The sequence below is a fragment of the Perognathus longimembris genome, chromosome 24, assembly GCF_023159225.1.
Source record: "Perognathus longimembris pacificus isolate PPM17 chromosome 24, ASM2315922v1, whole genome shotgun sequence".
NCBI classification, from domain to species: domain Eukaryota; kingdom Metazoa; phylum Chordata; class Mammalia; order Rodentia; family Heteromyidae; genus Perognathus; species Perognathus longimembris.
This window is the reverse complement of record NC_063184.1, coordinates 25560001-25574073: the sequence shown is the minus strand read 5'-3', so window position 1 is coordinate 25574073 and position 14073 is coordinate 25560001. Positions and strand designations below refer to the sequence as shown.

General features: G+C 36.8%; 1 protein-coding gene across 1 annotated transcript in view; it reads left to right on the top strand.

The window, feature by feature from the left end:
* Mnd1 (meiotic nuclear divisions 1) overlaps window positions 1-14073 on the top strand; it is a 37894-nt gene that overhangs the window by 14213 nt on the left and 9608 nt on the right. The window contains exons 5-6 of the mRNA XM_048333549.1: window positions 9954-10028; window positions 13314-13428. Of these exons, the coding sequence (XP_048189506.1) occupies window positions 9954-10028; window positions 13314-13428 (190 nt within the window). The remainder of the gene's footprint in view (window positions 1-9953; window positions 10029-13313; window positions 13429-14073) is intronic.

Here is a 14073-nt window from a genome sequence, read left to right as displayed (position 1 = left end):
CATTTTGTCTCCGTTTTTAATTTTAATTTTTCAGTACTCTGGATTTCTTCGACCATGCTTGTTTAAATAAGAGGTTGACGACCTAAGCCAAATTTGCCAGAAGTATCACGTGAATTAGTTACTGTCACAATACTTATCTCCCTACTTGTCTGAGAGTTGACTTAGCTTATTTTGTTGCACACCCCTAATTCCACTCCCAATTAGAAGCCTTGGAGGTTAAAGCTCTCTGATACACCTGTTTGTAAGTCAGCAAATCAAGTCAGAGGTGAACACATAGGTCTCATGTCTGCTGTTCTAAGCCCTCAGTTGTAATCTTAGTTTCACTTCTCAACTAGCTGTGGAATCTTTGAGTTTTGCTTAAGTTTTTGAAAAACTTTCTCTGTTTGTAAAAGATTAAGTGTGTGGTTCCATAGACATTCTGCACATGGTAGCTACACATTCAGCTATGTCAGTACTCACCCAGGAATACATAATATAAACCTGTTTGTTTAATCAGAACAAATATTTGAGGCTCTACTATGTGCACACCATTTTTCTACATTCTGAAGGTGATCAGAAAGTAGAAGTTAAGGTCCATGCTTTATATGAAACAATGTCTAATCTGCTATGACCTGCTGAAGGTAAGATATATCCATGAGAGAGAAGGTGGAGTGTGTGATTGACTTCCTAAAAAATATGAGTGTTTGAGATTTAAAATGCTGCAAGATGATGGTGGAATTTTACAAATATACAAAGCAATGTTGAACCAGATTCCACATTCAAGGTTTCAGTGAAGGGTCATCTTATTCTCCATTTTGCAGAACCGTAATGTTAACTTCCTTTGAGTTTCCTGTTAATTATTTCCAGATTGGGGCAGTTGTCAGAGGGATGCCTAATTATCTTTCTTTTTTCTTTTATTTCCCCCTCCAATCATTCCTGTTTTGCTTTGGCTCTGCCAGTGATTCTAATTATGTGCAGGAATGTACTTGTCTCTTGAGAATGGACATTCTTATAGTAGGTCTGAAAATTAAATCAGGAAACATTTTTCTCCCTTGCCTTCAGATTGTAGGTGTTGGTCATTATTAAAGATGGTTTAAAATTCTCATGGTTATAACTTTAAATTTAACATTTTCTAAGATAACAAATGAACAGTCAACTGTGTATGATATTTTACTGTGTACATGCTTTGTGCCTGCATTGTTGTAAAAACTCTTTGGACAATGTAAAATGTAACAGAATATGAGATTTGTGCTCAGAGAATTCATAGTTTACTTGATAAAACAATGTATATACTTTGCATAGTTAATTAACTTGTAAAAAGTTCACTGTATGATGTTTAACATATTATTAGTGCCAAATACTCATCTTTGTTGTGGATCCTAACTGCTACACAAGTTTAGGCAAAGACAGAGTTTAAAAAATATAGTTTAAAAAAATATAGTTAAAATGAACTTCTTTAGAAACTATTATTTTGAACTGAAAGTTGAGTACGTTTTAATGAATAGAAAGGATTTTCAGAGAGAAACGGAAATATTTATTAATCCAGATATAATTTAAAGGTATTTGTCATGTTCTAAATCCTTAGATTTTTATACCTGTATGAAGTGCAACTACTGTTATTAGCTCTGTTTTACACATGAGAAAATTGAGGCACCAAGAGATTGTATGGCAGTATTGGTAAATGGCAACAGCGGATTCAAATCTAGGTATTCTGACTCCACAGACCCCAACCCACACTTGTTTCCACAGACAAAACTGTATGGCCGTCACATTCAGTGAATAGCTGGTGACCAGCTTGAGAAGAATATGCAGTTGTTGTTTTTCAATGGTAATGGGAGAAAAAAGTTTGAAGTTAGATTGAGGACATGTTATCCTACAATGTGTTTTCATTCTGCTATTAAGCAAAACGTTTTCTTCCTCTATACATGTATTAAGATATTATCTCTAATTTTACTGAGAATAATTTGAAGTATAATAGTTTATTTTCATAAAGCTGAAGTGAATATTTGGATTGGGGTGAAGAAATAAATAGCTTGTTAATGTGTGGCCTAAGACAGAGATGCATTTCTGAATCTTTTCATGTAACTTAATGACTTCAGTGCACAAGAAAAGTTTCATGTGGAGACGTTGAAAAATGATAGTACTTGTTTTAATCTGCTGGTTTTTCTGAAATATAATGAAGTAGATTTTTAGTAGTAGAATGGCCGTAGAAGCATCTATTTTGGTTCATTAGGAACGACCAGATACTTGTCTTCGGAGTCATTGTTGTGATTTTACTGTGATTTTATGTGGAGTTTAACATCCCAAATAAAATGGCAGTTCTTTCTATCCTGAAAGCTTTTCCTTTTTGAATACAAGTAGTTACTGCAACTACTATTTCTTCTCCTGACATGTCCAATGCAGGAACAAAGGTGGACTTTCTTGTTATGCTTTTTTTTTTTTCAATTCTTGAGAAAAATCCCAACTTTTTTTTTTTTCAATTCTTGAGGAAAATCCCAACATGCCCCCTTTCCCAAGTAGGCGTTCTTTTATGTCTTAACTCATTGTGAGTATTCTCACCCAGGAAGAATCTAAGCCAATACTGTTTATGCTGTGAGAAGGGACCCATTCTTTCTGAGCACAATGCCATTCTAATGGGAACAATAATTGAAGTTTTATAAAGAAATAAAAGCTTTGGAGGGGCAATTAACAGAGTCTGCCCAATGATACCTTTATGCATTTAAAAGTCATACCTTTTAAGCCAGACATAGTGGTATATGCCTGCAACACTCTTCCGCTAGGCCACATTTCCATCCCGTGAGTTGTTGTTTGTGTGTGTGTGTGTGTGTGTGTGTGTGTGTGTGTTTTTGCCAGTCCTGGGGCTTGAACTCAGGGCCTGAGCACTCTCCCTGGCTTCTTTTTGCTCAAGGCTAACACTCTTCCACTTGAGCCTCAGCGCCACTTCCGGCTTTTTTCTATATATGTGGTGCTGAGGAATCGAACCCAGGGCTTCATGTATATGAGGTGAACACTTTACCATTAGGCCATGTTCCCAGCCCCCCATGAGTTTTTATATAGAATTTGAAGCACTAAGATTTCCACTCCTATATTTGTTTTATGTTTTGGATTAGCTTCCAAACTTCTATTTGCTATTGGGACTTCATGGTGGATGAAGATCAGCTGTAGAATTCCCTGTTCCATCCCCCCAACGCTTTCATGTTTCGTGAAAGGTACAAGTTTCTAATGGCAGCTCTCTAAAAGGATATCCCCCCCTGCAGATCAGCCAAGCTGGCAAAGATGTACTGTACAAAACCTACAGCTTTAATGTGGCCATGCCACCAGGTGGTGGCAGTGTCAAATTGTGTGTACCGTTAATTCCCGTTGGTAGCCTTACAATGTTTTGCCCCTCAGAGGGGTATCAGTGCTTTGCAAATTTTAGGGTTTTTTTTGGGGGGGGGCAGTCCTGGGCCTTGGACTCAGGGCCTGAGCACTGTCCCCAGCTTCTTCCCGCTCAAGGCTAGCACTCTGCCACCTGAGCCACAGCACCCCTTCTGTCCGTTTTCCATATATGTGATGCTGGGGAATCGAACTGAGAGCTTCATGTGTAGGAGGCAAACACTCTTGCCACTAGGCCATATTCCCAGCCCCATGCTTTGCAAATTTTAATATCACCAGTGTGAATAACATCTCTAGCTACTCGATGTATTAGAAGTTTGCAAGGGTTCAAGGATGGCCACCAGACACACCAAATGCCAGGAGGATGTGCAGCAAAGGAACCATTCACCCGTTGCTGTTGGGAATACAAAACTGTAGAGTCGCTTTGGAACGCAGTTGAGCAGTTTTCTTATAGAACTACACATACTCTTACCATGTGAACCAGCACCGTGCTCCTTAGCATGTGCTCCTTAGCAAGTAAGTTGAAAACTGAATCTATGCAAAACCCCACGCACAAATGTTCATAGCAGATTTACTCAGACTGGCTCAAACTTGGAAGCAACCGAGGTGTTCTTCACTAGTTCAATATATGAACAGTCTGTCGGCTACCCATATGGTGGAATATTATTTAGTGTTGCAAAAAAATAGTTTTTAAACTATAGAAAAGATTTACATATTGCTAAGTGAAAAAATGAGTCCAAAAAAAACCTATATACTGTCTGATTCCAACCATGACATTCTGGTAAGGCAAAACTGTGAAGACAATAAGTAGGTCAGTAGTTGCCAGAGATTAGGTGTAGGGAAGGATGAATAAATGGAGCACAGGGGATGTTTAGGGCAGTGAATTACTCGTAACTGTCCGCTAATGGTGACTGTGTTTATCAAAACTCATAGAATGTCCACCAGCAGGAATGAACTCTGATGTAGGTATGGACTTGGGTAATGATGTCTATGTAGGTTCATGAATTGTAACTATACCGTAGATATGGAATTCTGATAGTGGGAGAGGCTATGTAGGGGTGGGATTGGGTTTGTATGAGAAATTTCTGTATCTTCTGCCCAGCTTTGCCATGAACTCAAAAAAACTTCTGGAAAAAAAAAAGAGCTTTTTGTGTTGTGGATGTTTTATTTTTTTTAAGAATGTAGGCCTATCTGTATATGTCCACGTGGAAATTTCTCTGCAGATTGCAAGGCGTTACGTAAAGGGAAGTCTCACATGTTTTCGAGTGTCTGTATTGATCTGTGTTTCCGTGGATGAAGCTGGAATTGACAAGATGGTGCACACTAGGTTTTTGCTGGGGAGTGTGGAGATAATGTGGGAGTAGGGAGGCAAAAAGATTTTGCATAAATTATCCTATAGTCTTTTTTTTTTGTGGTGGGGCTTGAACTCAGGAACTGGGTGCTTTTCTGCTTAAGGCTAGCTCTCTACCACTTTGAGCCACAGCTCCACTTCAAGTTTCCTTGTGGTTAATTGGAAATAAGAGTCCCAAGAACTTTCCTGCTTGGGCTGGCTTCGAACTGTGATCCTCAGATATCAGCCTCCTCAGTAGCTAGGATTACAGGCATGAGCCACCTGTGCCTGGCTTAGTCTTTTAAAATAAGAATGTGTTCAAGTTTTAGTCTTTTGAGAATATATTTATAAGTTACTTATAGCAGAATATTTGGGGCTGGGAATGTGGCTTGGTATAGAGTGCATGCATAAGCCCCTGGGTTTTATTCCTTGGTACCACATAAACAAAAAAAAATAAAATTAATTATTATTTTTTCAAAAACAGAATAGTTTACAAGTTAATAGCATGTTCATTATATATAAGATTTTTTTTCCCCAGTCCTGGGGCTTGGACTCAGGGCCTGAGCACTGTCCCTGGCTTCTTTTTGCTCAAGGCTAGCACTCTGCCACTTGAGCCACAGCGTCACTTCTGGCCTTTTCTATATTTGTGGTGCTGAGGAATCGAACCCAGGGCTTCATGTCAAGCACTCTTGCCACTAGGCCATATTTCCAGTCCCCTATAAATAAGATTTTATTAAAAGTATTCTCTAATAATATGAAGATAATTGTTGTCCAAATTGTGTGCATTTTCTTGCAGTTTTGCAGATAGGCTCTAAGTGAATTACAGTTTTGTTTGCATCTTTTTTTAAAAACTCAGTTTTTTATTCTGTAAAGTTTTCAGTGTCATTAAAAAGTCTTTTAAGGGTGAGAATGTGGCTTAGTAATAAGAATGCTTGCCTATCATGAATGAAGCCCTGAGTTCAATTCCTCAGTACCACATAAAGAGAAAAAACTGCAAGTGGCACTGTGGTCCAAGTGGTTGAGAGCTAGCCTTGAGCAAAAGAGGCTCAGGGACAGTGCCCAGGCCCTGAGTACAAGCCCCAGGACTGGCAAAAAAAAAAAAAAAAGTTCTTTAACACATTTGATTGCATAATTGTGATATCTTGGTACTGGGAAATCCTGATTTAACCCTTCTCTCATATTGAGATGATAACACTGCTCAAATATGTATGCATAAGTGAACACTATGTAGTGTTCATTGTTTCCTTATAAGAAGCTCCTCAATGGAAATATTTATACATTTTAAATTGTAGATACTCTAACAAGGCTTTAAATATAAAGAAGTGCAAAGAATTTAATTTTTTAAGCGTGCATGGAAGATACAGAACCTTTCTTCCACAACACAGTACATGAATCTAATAAAGCAGTGAAGACAGATCTGGTGGCTCTTCCTTGATATTTTTTCCCCACCTGTGAAAATCTCTATTCTTCCCCTCATTCTTAGAGATTTCTTTATTTCTAAAAAGAGCAAATCAGAATTCCAAAGCAGCCAGCTTGAATCATTCTTTCTGTTTTCCTATGAATAGGCAGTTCCTTCAGGCAGTGAATTAGCCCTTTAGAAAACGTGAGCATTATGTTTCTCTACCCAGAGTATCTCTAATAGGTGGCCTGGAATGCATTCAAAGAGAAGCTTTGTGCTAGATCCTCAAATCTAAAGATGAAATCCTGTTTTTACTAACTACAGGTAGTTTTTGTTGTTGCAGCTGCTGCTGTATTCTGAGCTACCTACTAGGTTTTAAAAAATGATTATTTGCTTTAATGAAATTTGGGAATGTTCTTGCTATAGTACATGATTGGCTTTGAATTTACTTGTAGAATGAGGCAGAATAGTTTTTTCTCTAATGGAATCATAAAGTGAATACCTTAAAATATATAGTATCGCCTTTTACAATTTTTGTAAATATTTATACTTTGAATTTCTGAATGCAGATATTCCTAAATCATTTTTCTTTTTTAAAATTTTTATTGTCAAACTGATGTACAGAGAGGTTACAGTTTCATACGTTAGGCATTGGATACATTTCTTGTACTGTTTGTTACCTCCTCCCTCATTCCCTCTAAATCATTTTTCTAAGGCAAATGATAGAATCCATTTTTATTTATGAACTGGGTAATATTTTTCTATCTATTAATGTCATGAGTATTTTAACTGGATTTGTTACTATAAGAAAACAACTTTATGTGTATATCACTAGTTTCCAGAATTGTACTGATCACAAGTAGTAGCATCAATATTATAGAAGAACATGTTATAAATACAAATTATTGGGAAGGGACATAGGTTCAGTGAGGTAGAGCTCTTGACTAGCATTTGTAAAGTCGTGGTTTTGATTCCCCATTCCTATTCTACTGTTCAGGAACTTGAAGAGATGGGACCAAGCAACCTGTGTTTTTTGTTTTGTTTTGTTTTGTTTTGTTTTGTTTTGCCAGTCCTGGGCCTTGGACTCAGGGCCTGAGCACTGTCCCTGGCTTCTTTTTGCTCAAGACTAGCACTCTGCCACTTGAGCCACAGTGCCACTTCTGGCCATTTTCTATATATGTGGTGCTGGAGAATAGAACCCAGGGCTTCATGTATACGAGGCAAGCACTCTTGCCACTAGGCCATATTTCCAATGCAACCTGTGTTTTAACAAGTTTGAGAATTGTTGTTTCACATGATACATGTACAGAGCCTACTACTGCTCAAGGCCTGCTTTGGCTTACTTCCAAAGCGCCTGTTAGGAAATACAGAAGGAGTGCTTCTGCTAGGTGTATAGACAGAAAACAGAGCAAGGGCAGACCTTGTTTCTAGTGATAGGATTTTGAGGCGTTAAACTGAACTGTTTCAGTCCTAAGAATAATTAGCAGTAGCTTCTCCCTTGGTAATACAATTTAGATTGTGTCATTCTCTGTTGTTTATCATGAAAATTCATAAATTAATTTGTAAATTAAAACACATAAGATTAACGTTAGAATTAAAAAATTCTTGATTCAGCTATCTTTGAAATTCTTTCTTATAAAAATACATATCCCCTGTTGGCTTTTTTTTTCTTTTGGTCAGGGCTATGGGGCTTGAACTCAAGACCTAGGCTTTGTCCCTCAGCACTTTTGCTCAAGGTGTTCTACAACTTTGAACCACAGTGCCATGTCTGGTTTTCTGGTGCTTAATTGGAGATAAGAGTCTCACTGACTTTCCTACTTTGGCTGTATTCAAACAGCAATCCTTTTATCTCTGCTTCTTGAGTAGCTAGGGTTACAGGTGTGAGCCACCAGTGCCCAGCTTGTTGGCTTATTTTTATTTATTTATTTTTTTTTACTCTTTGGAAAGCACTTCTTTTAAAAAAATTTTTTTTATTGTCAAACTGATATACAGAGCTGTTACAGTTTCATACATTAGGCATTGGATACATTTCTTGTACTGTTTGTTACCTCCTCCCTCATTCCCCCCTCCCCCCTCCCCCTTTCCCTTTTGGAAAGCACTTCTCAAATAATTTTTAAAAATATTTTTGAGGGCTGGGGATATAGCCTAGTGGCAAGAGTGCCTGCCTCGGATACACGAGGCCCTAGGTTCGATTCCCCAGCACCACATATACAGAAAACGGCCAGAAGCGGCGCTGTGGCTCAAGTGGCAGAGTGCTAGCCTTGAGCGGGAAGAAGCCAGGGACGGTGCTCGGGCCCTGAGTCCAAGGCCCAGGACTGGCCAAAAAAAAAAATATTTTTGATGGAAAAGCATTGTGCTAATATATGTGTGCACATTGTGTTTGTGTGTGTGTGTGAGAGAGAGAGAGAGAGTGAGAGAGAGAGAGACAGAGAAAATGTGTGTACTGGGCTTGAACTAAGCTTTTTTGCTTGAGCCATACCTTCACTTCAGGCTTTCTGCTGGAAACTGGACATAATAGTCTCACAGACTTCCCTTGCCCAGGCTAGCTTCCTAATTATGATACTCAACTCTCAGCCTCCTGAGTAGCTAGGCTTATAGGCATGAGCCACCAGTGTGGAACTGTGTGTGCATTTTAGTTGAAAAGATCTTCTCCTTCCAAATGTAAATGTTACATATGTTGTAGACTCTTCAGGTGGAATATTAGCATTCTAAGCAGCTTTATTTGGTAAGTAAGAGCCTTTGTTACAAAGAACTACATCTCCTTGCTGAATTTAGAACCTTAATGTTTATTTTGGCTCTAACATATACAGTATATGTATATATACATTTTTTTTTCAGTAGGAAGATAAGTGCTCTAAGAAGAGAGGCACAACTGGTTTGACAATGCTGTTTGTTTAGTCAGAGATCTTGTGAGAGCTATAAATTAAAGTCAGTGCCTAGAGAAGAAAGTAAAAGAAAGCTTATACTGTTCTCTTTATACATACTGAGATGTAGATTTTTCAAAGCCAGGACACAGCAACTAAAACTTGAAGGACAATTCTGAATTTTAAGCAAAAAGTTATCTAAATATTGTTTACTCTCTATATAACTAGATTGTATTACAAAGGTCATTTTTAATTAGCGAAGGAAGCTTTTTGTCAATCATTAGATAAGTTGAAATGTGTGACTAGTTTATAGCAAAAGAAGTGATGTTGGGAGTTTTCAGACTCCAGGTGAGATGGGAAGGGAAGCAGTATTCTGATATACGCACCAGTCCTTTCTGGCTGTGCCTAGTCACCTGCTGCCCCTCTGTAGAGTGACACTCTTCCTACTTTCTAAGCTGAGGAAATGGTTAAACTGACTACTGCAAGATATATAAGACATACCTGACATTGGCAGCAGCCCAAGAGATCCTCCCGGTGAAGAGCTTAGCTTAGTTTGTAAAGTATGCAATTCCTTGAAGAGTGCTTTCTTGGGGGTGGGAGGAGATAATAAGTGTGAGTGTTACTGTTAGTGAAACACATTATAGTACTGTAAGTCTATAAGAGACATTCTGAAAAGATTTATCAGAAGTGAAATGAAATTTGAAGAGAACTGATAAGAAACCTACTTTTTATTTTTGAGTTCAATTTCTCACTAATTTGGGGTATAGAGGTGATTTGAGGTAGAAATGGTGGCTGGGTAAATGATGACTGTGTAGAAAAGACTGAAGGCTGACAGAAAGCGGATTCATTTTCCTGAATGGGATAAAAATTGCCTTTGTGGTATATAATCTTTGACTTTTCTGTAACATACTCCTGGAGCTAAAAACAAATTTTGTTTTGTCTTTCTGAGCTACATGACAAGGAAGCACATATTAATAAGCCATTTTATTTGTTTTTGATTCTCTAGCTGGCTGAGGGAAGTCAAAAGCAGGCACACCTACAGAAGAGCATTGAGAAAGCTAAAATTGGCCGACAAGATACGGTATGTTTGTGAATGAGGATTCTTTAATAATATAAATATAAATGCTGTGTGTATATACATATAGCATTTATATATGCATATATATACATATATGCAATATGTACGTGTATGTGTGTGTTTGTGTGTGTGTGTTTGTGTGTGTGTGTGTGTACACACACACAAACATAAATCCTGGAGCCAGACTACCTGACTTTGAAAATATTTTGAATTCTCTGTTCTCAGTTTTCTTATTTGTAAAATGGGAATAATATCTACTTCATTAAATATGGCATGATTAAGTTAAGTAATATCTACAAAGCACTTAGGAGATTATCTGGTACATAGTAAGACCTATTAAAACTTATGTACATTTTAAGATTTTTTGTTTTTACTTTGGCACATAAACTTCAAAAAATCATCACAATGTCCTTGTGGCTCTGTAGTATTTTTTAATTATTTAAGTGAATATTGATCTATTTTTCTTTAAAAATGAAATGTGCTGTATGGTATTTAGAGATTTTTTTTTTACAAATCATTTTACTTTCTTATTTCATTAAGAGCTCAAAAATAGATTCATAATAGAGTTATTAAAATTTAATTAAAATAGATTTTTATTTATAAAAGTATTTTTTAAGTATTGGATGTGAACCACAAAGTATTTCACCTAGAGCTCTATTTCTGTCACAGGATTGTGAAAAACTGTTTTAATGCTGCAGAAAGAAATGTTATAGGTTCTTGGTGACTGGAGTATTGTCAGAGTTCGTTTGTATATATTCTTTCATGTTAGTTACAGGTAGGAATTAAAGAATGGGAAATTCTAGCATAGGTTGAAGCTATTATCATTTCATCAGTCGACAACAACATTGACCACTTCTTTATTTCCTCTTCTTTTTACTTTCATGCTGAAATAATTTATAGAAGAAGCATCTGTAAGTAATAGTGACATATGCATGCCCAGAAATTGTCAGCCAGTTGGTCCACTAAGTGCTATATTTAATACTCTGGAACCAGTGCAGCTAGGGGAGAAACCCAGCAGTAACTCTAGTTTGGAGCCTTCAGCTGTCAGAAAGATATAATGATATAGAAAGGCTTCTGAGAAAGATGAAGTCTTACAAGCCAGGGCATTTTTCAGAAATAGTTACCCTTTCGTGTACAGTGGTCGTTCATGGAGCTGCTGCTGCTGCTGAAGATATAGCTAACAGGTATATTGCGTACTGTAAACCAATTACAAATACACACTCTATATTCACTGATCGCGCTAAGGGTCCAAGGAGGTAGTTATCTACTACTATTCCCAGTTCATATCTGATCGACTAGCATGACAAAGGAAGTGAATAGCTTGATACAGATTTTAGTTTTAGAATTGAAGAAGGCTGAAGTTCAGGGTTTCTGGAGAGTTAGCACCACTTGCACAGATGTTCACCAACTCCTTCTCCTGTCTTCATTAGCTTTTTCTCCTCTTCTCTATCCTCTTGAACCCTGGGTACTTTAGTGTAGATAGCAAACATTTTATTTATTTATTTATTTATTTATGTATTTATGTATTTATTTATTTATGTATGTATTTATGTATTTACTTATTTTTGTTCCAGTTATTCTAAATCTTCCCTGAGCTGTGCTAATGTGGTATGAACTAACTATATCTAGCTGTTTACATTAAAATCAAATACAGTTAAATTCAGTCTCCCAGTTATTGTAGCCACATTTGTGTTTTCACTGGCTGTATGTGGCTAGTGACTTCTGCCTTGGAGAATGCAGATCTAGGTCACTGCAAGGTTGTTTTGGACTATGTTGCTTCAGAGCATGCTGCCCTGTATATGCTTCTTACTGTGGGAGGATGAGCAAAGGAATGTACTTCACTTTAAAACTAGAAGGAATAGTCAAAAGCAAAGACAGAAAAGTAAAAATATAAAAATATAATGTAGGGCTGGGAATATGGCCTAGTGGCAATAGTTCTTGTTTCGTATACGTGAAGTCCTGGGTTTGATTCCTCAGCACCACATATATAGAAAATGGCCAAAAGTGGTGCTGTGGCTCAAGTGGTAGAATGCTAGCCTTGAGCAAAAAGAAGCCAGGGACAGTGCTCAGACCCCGAGTTCAAGGCCCAGGGCTGGCCAAAAAAAAAAAGAAAAAAAGAAAGAAAAAGCAAGGAATAAGGACTGCTTGAATTTTATTGTACTTTGCCTCAGATATGTCTTATAAACTATAATCTTTCAGTAGCTTTAAATATTCATAAAGCTAATCATCCCTTCTGGTCGAAAAATCATCTAAAGCCTGTTCTTGGGGTTTGACCTCTTGTCTGGGTGCCAAGCTTAGAAATTTTTTAAAGGATGATTGTATAATGATTGATGTTACCATAAACTTACTTGTTCACATAAATCTAATGAAATTGCCCCCCAAACAGGATAATTTTCTTTAATATATAACACAGTCATCTTTTGAGTTATCCAAATAGAATCAGTAACCATATTTACCCTTATTTAATTATTTAGTTGATACAAAAGATGCTTGAGATTTCAGAGTATCATGAAAATTGAGCTTGTTTCTATACTGCTCATATATGTATACAGTTTCCTTCTGTAACCATGGGGGATTGGGTCTTCTGAGGAAGCCAAAATCTAAGGATCACACCTGTAAAACCAACTACTCAGATGCCAAGATCTGGAATTTCAAGGACAACTCTAGCAAAAAGTTAGCCAGATCCCATTCAGTTAATAAGCTAGATGTGGTGGGATATAACAACAGGCCTAGTTATATGGGAGACTACAGGCAGAAGGATCTACTCGGAGACTTGTCTCAGGTAAAAATGCACTCTACCTTTTAGCTAACATAAATGAATTAACAAGGAAATGCTGGTGGTGTGGCTTGAGAGGATAGCTCCTGCGAGCAAACACTAGGCCCTATGTTGGTGTAATATTTGCCTAAGGCTTACCACATCCTGTCGTATCATCTCTAGATTACTTACAACTAACACTGTTGTTACATTGTGTTGTTTAGGGAATAATGACAAGAAAAAATATGTACATGTTCAGTACAAGGGTAATTTTTTTCTAAGTATTGACCTGCCATTGCTTGAATCTGAAATTGGAAATTATATGTATACAAAGCCAACTGATTTCCTTATTCTCTTTAATTGTACAAAGGGGTTTCATTCAACACAAGCCAACTGTATTAATATATGTCAGAAGCTTAACATACATCATTTATAGGAATTAAAGTGTCTATAAAATTTTATTGTTTACTTTATATTACTTTATAGCATGAGATTCCATTTCCTAATTGTACATAAAACTATTTTGAATGCAGGAAGAGCGAACTATGCTACTAAAAGAGCTTGCTTCACTCCGGAACCAAAGAGAACAGTGTAAGGCAGAAGTAGAAAAGTACAAAGAATGTGACCCACAAGTTGTAGAAGAAATACGTAAGTTTCTACTACTGGTTAAGAGTTTTTAATTTTGGTAATAAAAGAGTGCCTGGAAATCATTCTTCATATATATATATTTTCATATATATATGAAAAATAAACTGAGTTTAAAGAGTTTTCTGTTCTGAGTGCTCTTAACTTTGTAATTATAGCAAGTAGAAAAATATTGTCTTCATAGTTCCACTAAGGAGACTTTATGTTAAGTATTGAGTAGCCATAACCTTGAAAAATTACAAGCATTTCAAAAGTAAAAAGGTGTGGAAGGAGCAGAAGGATAAAGACATAAAACATAAGCTTGGGAAACTGAGACAAAGAAGGACTGCTGAACTCAGCTGTGCTCTAGACTTGTCTAACAAACCATGTGACCAAGATTTGAAAGCATCAGACTATTGTCAAGTACCTCAAACTCATCCCAAAACAAAGCTCAAGAATATTTATTCAAATACAAAAATATCTAACATCTAGCAAAATAACATTTATTATATCTGGCATATAAATGAAGATTGTCAGGCATGGAAAAAAAGTAGTCAAACATAATCTACAATGGACAGTCAAAACTTACCCAAAGATTAAAATGAGCAGGCCAAAGCATTAAAACGCTATTACTGTATGCTGTATGTTAAGTTAAATACAAATAGGGAA